We start from the raw sequence: 13,985 nt of genomic DNA on the forward strand, positions 1-13,985 counted from the left end.
ATAAGCAAACAGTTGTAATGTTTTCGTTTACAATGTTAACAGTTGGCCTACACGTGAAGAAAGAAATGATATGTAATAACAAATCCAAGCAGTGTTTCTGAAAACTTTTGGCAGACACTGTAATGTGAATTTTTAGTTCAGTGACCATAGTAAGAAATTTCTTATAATGTTCATAAATAGGTATTTGCTTATAAGACTAATAGAGAGTGTTTTAAATCTTGACAGAGTCACAAACATAGTGCAAGCAAATTGCTAGTACGTGGAAAAGATGTGGAGAGAAAACTTAAATATTGCTGTCACTGTTGCAATAGCAGCCATTACTATTCTTATTATTATCCATGAAATCCTACTTAGTGTGCACAAAAAACTTCAATTGCAATGATAAAGCAATATTTAAATTTCTCTCCACATCTTTTCTACATACTAGCAAGTTACTTACACTCTGGTGGTGAATATTTCACGATTTAAAACACTCTATCTTGTACACAAATATACATTTATCACCATTACAAGAAATGTCTTCTTGTTGTCCAAGATTTAAAACACTCTCCATTAATATTGTACACAAATACCCATTTATCACCATTACAAGAAATTCCTTCTTGTTGTCATTGAACTAAAAATTCATTTTACAGTGGCTGCGAAAAGTTAAGAGAGTGACTGCAGGAATACTGCTTGGATTTATTATTACATCTCATTTCTTTCCACTCGTGTAGGCAAACACTAGCATTGTAAATACAAACATTACAACTGTTTGTTTAAACCTGCTGGCCCCCTGGACTGTGATGCCACACTGTCAACTTGTACTCTGACTAAACAGATTACAGGCAATATCACACATCACCAACAACAGAAATCTATTGGTTATGTAATTGATCAGGGAACATCTACAGAAGGATTGCTTCATTCATGACAAAAATTTTCTATGAAAATAAATGCAACTTCTTCTTTATAGAACATTGCATAATACAATACGTGTTGGACTCGGTACGTAGTAGCATGCCAACAAAGCAAGATCATCACACTCACATCACATCCATAGTAAACGGTAATTCAGTTTTACAAATTAAACACTCAATTTAATGAAAAGGATAAGAGTGGTACTCACCGTAAAGATAACACACTGAGTAGCAATCTATCATTCTCATAACTGCTGATATTGCAACTTGGACTTTCCATTGTTCACTTTAATGAAATGTTCGTCCTCCAATGGTTCTTTCATCACTGATTATCCTGGTGTGGAAACAACTAAAAACATCAAAACATAAATTTTCAACATTTTTGTTTTCATTAATGTGTGTCAGATATACACCACTCATTTTGGATTCAAAATTTGTTGAACCCTTCTTCACCCTGAAATGGTGTTAATATCAAATTTTGACAATATTTTGAATTAAATTATAGACTATATAACAAAAACAGTATATAAAAAATGATTGCTTCTATGTCAAATGATTTGATATAACCTCATAATGACTCCACACTTCCAATTTTTCCATGGAAACAAAGAATACCCAATTGCAAGATAAAATGCTATATATGTTGAGCTATTTTCATGCCCAACCTCACAGTTCAGAAATCCCTTGAAATCACCAAATTCAGAGAAGAATAAATCCTCAGTATAAATGTGGTACAACAACACTACCTCAAGGGGATGACCATAGAGGCCATGCAAGTGTACGCACCACAGGTGGGTTACATTTCTGAGGAGAAGCAAGATTTTGAAGAGGAAATTCAGAAGCAGATGGGAAGAAAGAATGTGATAGAGAACAGTAGAGACAAGAGAAGAGTATCAAGCAAGAAAGAAAGAAAGAAGCAAAAAGATTGGAACAGTGGACCAGAATGATGGAGAAGGATAGTGAAGGTTCAAAAAAGGTGTTATATGGGATGATTAAAAGTAAGAGGAAGAACAGTAAAACAGATTATGCCCGAATGGTGAACAAAAGCGGGCAGGATGTAGGGAATAAGGAGAAACTCAAGAATATGTGGAAGGGGTATTTTGAAGAGCTCCTGAACCCAAATGGAGACCTGGATGAGGAGGAACAAGGCAAGGAGAAAAAAGAGGAGGAACAGCAAATAGAAAAAGGTCTTACGTGGGGAGAATTGAAGAGGCATTAAGCAAGATGAAGGGAGGGAAGTCACCAGGTCAGCGTAAGTGTGGAGATGGTGAGAGCAGCAGAAGAGATGAGAATACAATGGTTATATCAAGTAATGAAAATTGTGTGGAGACAGACGATGATCCCAGAAGACTGGAAGAAGGGAATAATTGTCCCAATCTTTATGAAGGGAAATAGAAAAGAGTGCAAGAACTATCGGGGGAAAACACTGATGAGTCATTGTGCAAAGATTTTTGAGGAAATTTTGGAAGCACAAATTCGTGCATAATCAGAAGGAAGAATAAGAGAAGAGAAAACATGGCTGCAGAACAGGAATTCTAATTTTCGCTGTAAGACAACTGCAGGAACAGCATTATGAATATGGAATAGATCTACTAATGACCTTCCTGGACGCTGAAAAGGCACATGATAGTGTACATAGAAGCAAGGTGTGGAAAGCCCTGGAGAACAGAGGAGTAGCAAAACAAATTTGGATGATAAGGGAATGTACCATGGAAGTGTGAGCTGTGTGAAAGTGGGAGGAGAGAGACCAGCTTGGATTGAACAGAAGAATGGCTTAGGCAGGGAAGTGCACTTTCACCATTACATTTCATTGTAGTGATGGATGATATAATGAGTACAGCAGCGCAAGTAATTTGTAAAGGAAAGATGAAAGCTATGGTGTTTGGAGATGATCTGGTGATTTAGAGGAATAAGGAGGAGGAATTACAAGAGCAGTTGGATGTATGGGAACGAACAGTACAAGAATATGGGGATGAAATTTAGAAGTAAGAGTGATATGATTATTAGGAAAAGAATGAAGGAGAGAGGAACAAGTGGAATAACAATTGGTGGGGAACAATTGAGGAGAGTGGAGAGTTTCAAGTACCTTGGCACCTGATACAGGCAAGTGGAAAAAACAACAGAAAAATAAACGAGTGGGGGAGCAAAGCAGAAACATTTTGGAAAAGTGTCAGAAGCCTGATGTGGAGCAAGGATGTACCCCAAATCAGCAAAAATGTTACATACCGGTCATACTACATCCTGATCCTGACATGAGGATCCGAAAGAAAGGAAGGGCGAAAAGCAAAGTTCCAGCTAGTGATATGAAAATCTTGAGGATCAGTATTGGACTGACAGATATAGACAAGTTATGAAGTAATTGGATCAGAGAGTTAATGAAGGTGGAGGTAGAGAAATCAAGGTTGAGATGGCATGGGCATGTTAAGCAAACGGAGAAGAAGAGGATACCCAGGAGGATACATGGGATGAAACTGGAAGGAAAGAGACCAAGAGAAAGACTGAGAGACAGATGGCTGAAAGGAGTGGAGGAATGCGTCCAGAAGAAAGGAGAAGACTGGACCAAGGTGAAGACGGAGAGATGGTGGCAAGACAAAAGACGATGAAGAGGCTTATGTTCCAAACAGAGGCTGGAAACTGTCCAAGATGATGATGACCTCTACCATCTTCATTTTGTTTTGTCAGTGCATAATAATGCTGTTCTGTATTATATTAACTAGCTTAGCGCCCTCTGCTACACTCACGTAGACTGTATGGACTCCAGAGATTCTTCCCCCCCTCCCCCATGAAATTTTTATGTCGATCACAAACTGCAACACCTTCTAAGCTTTTCAAACTATTAAAGGCCATATAAGCATGGTCTTTTGTGAAAGTACTAATGACCAAAAAGTGATTCTGGCAGATAGAGTCCAAAGTTTTCATTAATCATGCTTTTGGCATTCTTGTGGAGATATTTCTATAGTAACTTTCATCCCCTAACAAATATTTCTTTATATCTAACTGACAAGTGAAATACCAATTTTTATAAATTTAGCTTTAAACTTTTTTTTAATTTAATGAAATATTTTCTTAAAAATTTTCATCTCCTATTGCGTTCTCTCGAATGATGAATTTCCAGAAACACTGAAACTTACTGATTTCTAGCTGAGAAATCAAATATCAAATGCCAATTGTTACAGATAAAGTCTTAAAAATCCTTTAGTAGTTCATATTTTCAGAAAAACTTTCACCCACTATTATACCCCCCTAGCTGTTGAATTTCCAAAAATGCTGAAACACATATTTTTATTTTCTGAAAGAAACCAAATACCAGTTTTCGTTGTTCTAGCTTCAAAATTCCCTTCACAGCAATATACTTTCAAGAAGCCTTTCATCCCAAATTTCATTCCCTTAGGAGTGACATTTCAGACAATCCTTTCTTAACCAATGCCTTTGTAAGACCCACACCCTCTCCAAACTCAAGTTTCTGTCCTTAGCAGTTTTGCTGGGCGATGACAAATCAGTGGATCAGCCTCTGACCTTATTTCACCCCCCTATGGGCTGAATATCCAAAAACGTGAAACATGTATTTTTCATCTCCAACCGAAAAACCAAACATAAAATTTCAAAGATTTAGATTTAAAAATGCTTTCACAATGAAATATTTTCATAAACTCCTCTCCCCACCCCCCACCCCCCCCACCCCCTATTTCACCCACTTAAGGGCTGAATTTTCAAAAACAGTGATTTGCATATGTTTTATTTCTAACAGAGAGACTAAATACAAATTTTCCAAAGCTTAGCTTCAAAAATGTTTGCACAGTGAAATATTTCCAGAAAAACTTTCATCCCTTCTTTCACCTCACAGATTCAGTTAAAAATTCTTTCATAATAAAATATTTTCATACAAATCTCATCCCCTATTTCTCCCCTTAGGGGTTCAATTTACAATAACACTGGAACAATTTTTTTTTGTTGTTGTTATTATTTGTATTCGAGAAGTCAAAATACCAATGTTCATTAAAAACACTTCAATAGTTCTTTAATACAGATACACTTGCAAAAAAAGCTTTCACCCACTATTTCACCCCCATAGGGTCGAATTTCCAAAAATGCTGAGACACATTTCTTTATTTCTGACCGTGTCACCAAATACCAATTTGTTTAGGCCTAACTTCGAAATTGCCCTATAGTGACATTTTAAAAAGAAAACTCTCCAGCACCTACTTCACCCCTTTAGAGCTGGAATTTCGAAAAATCCCTTCTTAAACAATGCCTGCAGTATAAGATCCATTCTTTTTCCAAACTTCAGATTTCTGTCCTTAGCGGTTTGGGTTGGGCGATGATGAGTCAGGCAGGCAGGATGTTGTCTTTTATATATAAGAGATTAAGATTATATTGTATCATCTGCATTTATGAGCCATTCACATTCTACATAGTAGAAAATGTGTCCTTTGGAACAATTCAAACAGATTCAAATTGTATAAAGTATTTAGAAAATAAACTAATTTTTCTTTAACAGTCTAATAAAAAAAATGGCAGGACATACCACAGTCTTCATCACTGAAATTTTTCAGTTTGCATAAATAATTTCGACTGGCCACAGTATGGGAATCCATTCGTTTTATTATTGGTTCAGTCTGAACCATACCACTCCTATAAAGATAAAGAATATAAACAATAAAATGATTGCAAGCTTATTGTAACAAGTACAAAACTAATTGTGTATAGACACTTCTCTGGATATCCATTACAAAACCAACATTTAATGCACCACTAAATAAAAGTTATTTTTAACGTTTCTCATATTTTGCAAATCACTGATCTAGTTTAGCAGCAGTATTTTATCTAAACAAACTTAATTGCATTTTCTGCTTGTTAAATGTCACAAGAGCAGAGATCTAGAATTAATGAATAGTAATTTCACCAGTCAAAAGGTACTCCACTCTTATTATTTCAAAAAACATATTTGCAGGATTTCAAATCATATGTGGGGCCTATAAAAGTGCCAAACAGTATATATGATAGCCAAGAGGTTTCTCGTGCAAACTGTTCTCTGTGCACTTTTCACTGTAATTCTCTATTAACACCTGAGCTTTAGACAATAATCATCATTATCTTCATCGAAAAAGCAACTGTCTGTCAAAGAGGTGACAGGATAACAAACATATAACAAATTTAATGGTACCCACTATGACCAGAGATTACATTGGTGTCAGCAATGAAGTGTAACTCTCTGTGTCTGTTTCCACCACAACATTTAACATGGGATGTGCTGTTACGCAGTGTCAGGTTTGCCCAAGTATTTTTCCCAAAGTCAACAAAACCATCTCTCCTCATTCTATTTGTAAATCCAGCCGAAGTTCACAAAAGTGCCAAGAAACTCATCCATATAAGACATACTTATCATACACTACCTGATCAAAAGTATACAAAAACCTATTAGTGGGCATTATTATGGGGTGCATCTTTGCCTTTATCACAGCTTGAAATCTGTTGTGGGCACTTTCATTGGTGTGTCTGAATATCAGTGAAGAAATGCCAGGCCATTCTTCCTCCAGCGAGAAACCAGAGAAGGATGCTGGGTCTGGAGCGAAGTCAATGTTTAAACTCCCCAAAAGTGTTCCACTGGGTTCATTTTAGCACTCTGGGAAGGCCAGTTTCAAAAATGTTATTGTCCACAAATGGTTGCCTCACAGATGCTCAAGTGTTCAGGTACTTCTGAGCAGATAGTGATGTCTAGTTTCTATCCAACACATTTGTTATATATCACTCAAAAGTTGCCACATACTGCAACTTAGTGCATTTGCGGAACAGAATAACACACTTCTTTTGAAGTCACAATCAGAGGAAAACTAAACTGTATTTTGACCTCATCGCCCAGAATGTCGCGACACTAACAGCATTTCGATTCATTATTGATGCACAAAACAAAATGTAATTCATAGCAACATGGACCGTTTAAGTAGGGAAAAGGAGGCCATGCCACTTTGTGCATAAATTCAGGCCATTTCTGTGATCTTAGGAAATTTAATTGATTAACTTTTGAAGTGTTCAGTTGTTATACCTAAATTAGAATTTTCAACAACACAAAAAAAGTTCAAGATTCTGCACCAACAGAAGTACATTCAAGAAATTCTTTAACATATTAAAACAAAGTATGTTATGAATACTCAATAACATCAGAAACACTGAAATTATCAAAAACAAATATTATCAATTTTAACACTTTTTAGATGCATGGAGTAGCCACACGGTCCGAGGCATCTTGTCATGGTCCGAGCAGCTGTCCCCGTTGGAGGTTCGAGTCCTTGCTCGGGCATGGGTGTGTGTGTGTCATCCTTAGCGTAAGTTAACTTAAGTTAGATTACATAGTGTGTAAGCTTAGAGACTGATGACCTCAGCAGTTTGGTCCCATAATACCTTACCACAAATTTCCAAATTTTTTAACACTTGTTCTCTGAAAAGACCTGGGAAACTGAAAAACATGCAGAAAAATGGCAAATAGATGTAATCCAAACCCTTCATTTTAAAAAAAGTAAATAAATAAGGTGTTCATAACTACAGAGAAGTGTTAATTTAATCTATTTTATTACAAAACTGTAAACAAACATTTGAAGACAAATAAGAGAACATTTGTCTAAACAATTCCCAGAATATCAAGGTGACTTCAGAAAGGGAAGAGTAAATCATAACACTACTCCAGATATACACTATATGATCAAAAGTATCCAAATGCCTGGCTGAAAATGACTTACAAGTTTGTAGCGCCCTCCATCGGTAATGCTGAAATTCAATACAGTGTTGGCCCATCCTTAGCCTTGATGACAGCTTCCACTCTTGCAGGTATACATTCAATCAGGTGCTGGAAGATTTCTTGGGGAATGGCAGCCCATCCTTCACAGCATGCTGCACTAGTGAGGAGAGGTATCAATGTCTGTCAGTGAGGCTTGGCACAAAGTTGGTGTTCCAAAGGTGTTCTATAGGATTCAAGTCAGGACTCTGTGCAGGCCAGTCCATTACAGAGAAGTTATTGTCATGTAACCACTCCGCCTTAGGCCACGCATTATGAACAGGTGTTCGATCGTGTTGAAAGATACAATCGCCATCCCCGAATAGCTGTTCAACAGTGGGAAGCAAGAAGGTGCTTAAAACATCAATGTTGGCCTGTGCTGTGATAGCGCCTCACAAAACAACAAGGAGTTCTAGCTCCCCACGAAAAACACGACTACATCATAACATCACTGCCACCGAATTATACTGCTGGCACCACACATGCTGGCAGTTGACATTCACCAGGCATTCGCAATATCCACACCCTGCCATCTGGTCGCCAAATTGTGTACCGTGATTTGTCACTCCACAAAACATTTTTTCACTGTTCAATCATCAAGGTTTATGCTCCTTTACACCAAGCAAGCCGTCGTTTGGCATTTACTAGCATGATGTGTGGCTTACGAGCAGCCGCTCGGTCACAAAATCCAACTATTCTCACTTCCCGCTGTCATAGTACTTGCAGTGGATCCTGATGCAGTTTGGAATTCCTGTGTGATGGTCTGGATAGATGTCTACCTATTACACATTATGGCCCTTTCCAACTGTCAGCGGTCTCTATCAATCAACAGACGTGGTCAGCCTGTACACTTTTGTGCTGTACGTGTCCCTTCAAGTTTCCACTTCACTATCGCATTGGAAAAAGTAGACCTAGGTGTGCTTAGGAGTGTGGAAATCTCGTGTAAAGACGTATGACACAAGTAACACCCAATCACCCGACCATGTTTGAAGTCCGCGAGTTCCACGAAGCATCCCATTCTACTCCCTCACAAGGTCTAATGGCTACTGAGGTATCTGATATGGAGTACCTGGCAGTAAGTGGTAGCAAAATGCACCTAACATGAAAAACATATGTTTTTGGGGGTGTCCAGATACTTTTGATCACATAGTGTAAAATCAATAATTTTTCACAGCATTTTACGCAGAAAACTATACACTTTTATTTGCTGACTTACAAAACATCTGATCCTGTAGACAGAGTAACACAGGATAAAAAATCAGAGAATTTGAAGCGACAGTAAAATTAGTAAACATTATCTGTGAAACCCAAACTAATAATCAGTCATTTTCAAAATTAAGGACTTCTCCAGGTTTTTCAAGTCAAATTTTTCCCTAAGGTTACTTTTTCACTAAATTTGGCACTAGAGCATAATTTTTTATAGAAGTATATATTGACAATTCTTAGAATATCTATAATTAATTATTTTTTAGAAGTATAAATTGGATAGGAATTGGTGACAGGCCTCATCAAACCAATCAGAAGACTGAGGACCACAAAAATTAACAGATACAAAATAAAACATTTTTAAACTATTAAATATTGTATTTTGATTTAAAGGCAACAGAAAATATCAAATAAAAATTACAAATTCTGTCTTTACAAATATAGATACCTACATTATTATTTACTAATTAAAAGAACAAACTCTAAAAATATGTCATAATAAAATAAATATAACACTTTATTAAATTTTCTATATCTGCCAAAATCTCTGACGCTTCGCTCAACATAATTGCTCCTTTTGTCCCTAATTCTTCGATTTCAGCTTGCTTTCATTTGTACAGTAAGCATTCCTCCTTTTCTCACTCACATTCCTTCTAATTTTTTATGTCTTCTTTGCACAAAGAATGTGGATGCAAAAACTGAGTAAAAGACTTTTGTATATGTCTATGTATCTTTGTCTTTATGAACCAAGAAGCAATGCTATACTTTCCCATTTCAGGTGGCCATTTATGTACACTAGCAACATACTTCATCAAATGCGGAACATGTTCTTTAAGTGGTCTCTTCATAACTTCAACATTTCCAACCCATCTCACAGAAAAAAATTTGAGAGGAAACTTCAAAAACCCTATAACATTTGAGAAGGTTGTCCTCCTTGAAGGAAAATACTTCATAAAATATGGAATAACCCTAAGAAAGTCAAGAACATTCCAACCACTTTTATTACGAGCAGTTTTCAAAGCTTCATTCACTACATGAGGTGAGCAAGTGCCACAATGAACATTTGTGTTTGATTATCTTCATCGCTGAACAGAAATGCTTGCAAATCATGCGACATATTCAAGTTCACATCTGGCCCATCCATATAAATTTGAATTATATTCTTAGGTAACAAATTCAAACCATTCGGATCCTCCAGGAAACCTGACTGTAAATCAGAAAATGAGGCAAAATTCAAAAACACAGATGTTAAATATCTTGTGGATATAAACTGATATTGTTCATCCCTGAAACAAACCACCAAATTCATCTGTGCCTTTTGCACAACTTCGCTTAAACTCTTGCCATATGACTCACAAAAGTATCAAACTTCCCTGACTTTGTTAGGTAGGAATTCTGGAAATGAGGACCAACTCCACAAGTAATTATTGTGAAACCTACCCTTGTGTAACTGTACTTTTTTGATAATCATTCTGTCAGAAAACATAATTTGGAATATGTCTGTTGTGTTTCCAGAACTTTCTCACTGAAGAATGAGACATGACTAGTCATATACCATATAATCTCAGATTTTACTAGCTCATCAATAACTAAACAATGTTTCAGTGAGTTTGTTTTGGAACCCTCTTCAACTTAAGTTCTATATACTGTAGAAGGAGCAAGTGATTGTAATTTGTCACTCCCATTCAAATTCCATTCAGAAGAAACTTGTGACTGTGTTGACACTGTTTCTACTATAGCACAAGACAACTTGTTTTGTTGCCTTGAAACTAATGAATCAACCAATGTTTAATGTCTCTTTCCTTTTGCAAGTGTTTTTACATATTAAATGCCACTGGCACTAATGTCAAAGTCACATTTGCACAAAACTGCTGATAGATGCCAAGTTATAGTCTGCAAGTAGTACTAATATGGTGTGGGAAACATTTTAGCTAGCAAGAAAACAATTTTACTCTGATTGTCCTTAACATCTTCAAAATGAGATTGAAATTACAATAGTTTTATATTAGTAATTAAAAGCCTTTACAGAAATGTCTTCCCATAAAAGATGCAGAATAAAGAGATTTAAACAGAACTGGGAATGGACAGAATTAAAGAAACAGCTGATAATCCTCCAGCACCACATGAGATGGTAGCACTGTCACGGGCAGAGATACAATTTATATGTCATTTTCACTATGTGCATATGTGGTATCACGTATAGCTCAATGAAGTCACACCTTCAAATGTCTTAAGTTCCTCTCACGGTTGCGAACCATAGTAGCAGGCGATTTGCTAACATGATTTGCACAGATGGACATTTAAGTTCCTTACACGTAACAAGACCCAAGAGATCTGATTAATCTTTATATATAATTTTTTATTAAATGGACTGCTGGGTACAACATTTCTGAGGGAAGTTCTAACTTGCTACTCCCTTCTAGAACCGCACCTGACACACAAAACAAAATTCACGACCACCGAATCAAATTCATTACCTTTCCATTACATTCAAGACCACTTGTTCATTTTCAATACTTTTTCATTACATTCATGGCCTGCAGACACCGGGCAAAATGCAGCCCCACTGTGAATGCTGTTTTCGAACACAGGACGAGCTGGTTGATGTTCGTTAGGAGCTGAAAATCACCCTGACTACTGTCAAATGATTGACAGCTGCTGCTAATTGGTGTTTCGGAATACCTCCTAAGATCCATGTACCTGTCATATTGGTGGCAAAGGTAGTGGCATGGACCCTGTCTTCTCTGCAGTATGTATGTGATCTGTCATTACCTTACTTGACCACTTGACTGCAGGTGGCATTTCAATGGTAAATCTAAGTGTCCTGTACAGTGTGGACAGGAAACAGGGAGAACTCAAGAGTGTTACACCAATCCCTCTAAAAAAAGATGTCTAAGGTGCCGTCTTTCACTGAAACTGGAACTGAGGCAATAGGACTAACTTCCTTTGCTTTGAGGACACCCATTTTTTCCAGTGTCAAAGAGGAGCAAAGACGAAAGCACAGGTATCTATTAACTGTTGGCAGTTCAAATGCACAAAGAATTACAGTAACCCTTAGGGAAATGGCAGCAAGGGACAGGAAAGCACAACAAGTGCACTCAGTGTCTATGGCTGGACACATCATTCAACATGTTGGAGAGGCTATTACAGCAGCTATTGAGCAAACATGATATGAGGGGCGTTTGAAAAGTCCGTACAAAAATAAAAACTACTTATGTGTTTGGGGTAAACCTTTTTTTATTTTTCAACATAGTCTCCTTTTAGACTTATACACTTCGTCCAATGCTGTTCTAATTTGTTGATTCCTTCCGAATAATAGGAATTGACCAAGTCTGCAAAATAGGTATTTGTTGCTGCAATCACCTCCTTGTTCAAATAAAATCTTTATTCCACTAGCCATTTCTCCAAATTGGGGAACAAATAGTAGTCATAGGGAGTATAGAGGGGATATGAAACGAGCCAGAAGCCTATTTCCATTAATTTTGCGACCACAACAGCTGATGTGTGTGCTAGTGCATTGTCGTGATGGAAAAGGACTTTTTTGAGGTCCAATCGCTGCCGTTTTTCTTGCAGCTTGATTTTCAAACGGTCTAATAATGAGGAATAATATGCACCTGTAATAGTTTTACCCTTTTCCATATAGTCAATGAGGATTACCCTTGTGAATCCGAAAAGACAGTCGCCACAACCTTTCCGGCCAAAGGAATGATCTTCACATTTTTGGGTGCAGATTTTCCCATGGGAACCTATTGTTTAGATTGTTGTTTGGTCTCAGGAGTATAGTAATGTATCCATGATTCACCCACAGTGGCGAAACAATGCATAAAGTCCTCCGGATTTTTCCTCAACTGCTGCAAACCATCTTTGCAACACTTCACATGATTCCGTTTTTGGTCAAGCATGAACAATTGCGGAACCCATCTTGCGAATAGATTTCTCATGTCCAAATGTTTATGCAAAATATTATGTACCTGTTCATCCATGATGCCCACAGCACTAGCAATCTCATGAACCTTAATTTTTCTGGCATCCATCACCATATCATGGATTTTATCAATGATTTCTGGAGTTGCAACCTCCACAGAGCTTCCAGAACATTCAGCATCACTTGTGGCATATGGACTCCAAAAATTTTGAAACCACTTATAAACTGTTCTAATCAAAGGTGAAGAGCCACCGTAATTTTTATCAAGCTTCTCTTTGGTCTCCTGAGGCGTTTTGCCTTTCATAAAGTAATGCTTAATAACCACACGAAATTCTTTTCGTCCATTTTTTGACAATCGCTCGACTTACTTGATTCACACGAATGCCAAACATAAAGAAATAGACCAATATGGATGAAACTTGGTGTGCATTCTTTACAAAGATACTACTAACTAAATATGACCTCGATATGTGCTGGCAGTGCCGTCTCTCGGACTTTGCATGGACTTATCAAGCGCCCCTCGTACAAGCATCTGCAGGTCGTGATGCGAGTTGGAACAAATGATGCCTCCTGTCTGGGCTCCAAGGTCACACTGCCATCATTCCTGTGACTGGCAGAAAGGAGTTTCAACACAGCTCACAGTGTGCAACACTGTCCCCAGAACTGATCGTGGTCCCTTGGTTTTGAGTCAAGTGGAAGGACTGAACCAGAGACTTCGAAAGTTCTGTGACAAGCTAGGCTGCAACTTCCTGGACTTGGGACACGTAGTTAAGAACTGTAGGGTGCTTGTAAATGGGTCATGTGTGCACTACACAACAGCAGCTGCTTTCCAAGTAGCTGACTGTGTGTGGGGTACACACAAACCCTTTTTTTTTTGAGTAGGCGACTCTCCATCCAATCCAGATAGTTGTAGCTTTATGAAACCAAGAATAATCACTATAAGATTGAAAGAAATGCCTCCCACCGGATAGACTATATCAATCCTAATGTTAACTGCCGAAGCATTTGCAGCAAAGTGCCAGAGTTTAAGCACTTCTGAAAACCAGTGAAGCTCACATAATACTAGGCATAGAAATTTGGTTGAAACTTGAAATTGACAGCAGTGAGATTTCTGGCAGAAATTGAAGTGTGTATCCAAAGGATAAAGTAATGTGAAATGGAGATGTGTTTCTGTCGCAGTAGACAA

General features: G+C 37.5%; 1 protein-coding gene across 6 annotated transcripts in view; it reads right to left on the reverse strand.

Annotated features, from left to right (window-relative positions):
• The window catches only part of LOC126353935 (uncharacterized), a 340,432-nt gene that overhangs the window by 203,934 nt on the left and 122,513 nt on the right, over window positions 1-13,985 (reverse strand). For all 6 annotated transcript variants that reach the window (XM_050003197.1, XM_050003198.1, XM_050003202.1 and 3 more), the window contains one exon: window positions 5,425-5,531. In XM_050003197.1, coding sequence (XP_049859154.1) covers window positions 5,425-5,531 — 107 coding nt within the window. The remainder of the gene's footprint in view (window positions 1-5,424; window positions 5,532-13,985) is intronic.

The sequence above is a fragment of the Schistocerca gregaria genome, chromosome 3 (assembly GCF_023897955.1).
Source record: "Schistocerca gregaria isolate iqSchGreg1 chromosome 3, iqSchGreg1.2, whole genome shotgun sequence".
In the NCBI taxonomy this organism is placed as follows: domain Eukaryota; kingdom Metazoa; phylum Arthropoda; class Insecta; order Orthoptera; family Acrididae; genus Schistocerca; species Schistocerca gregaria.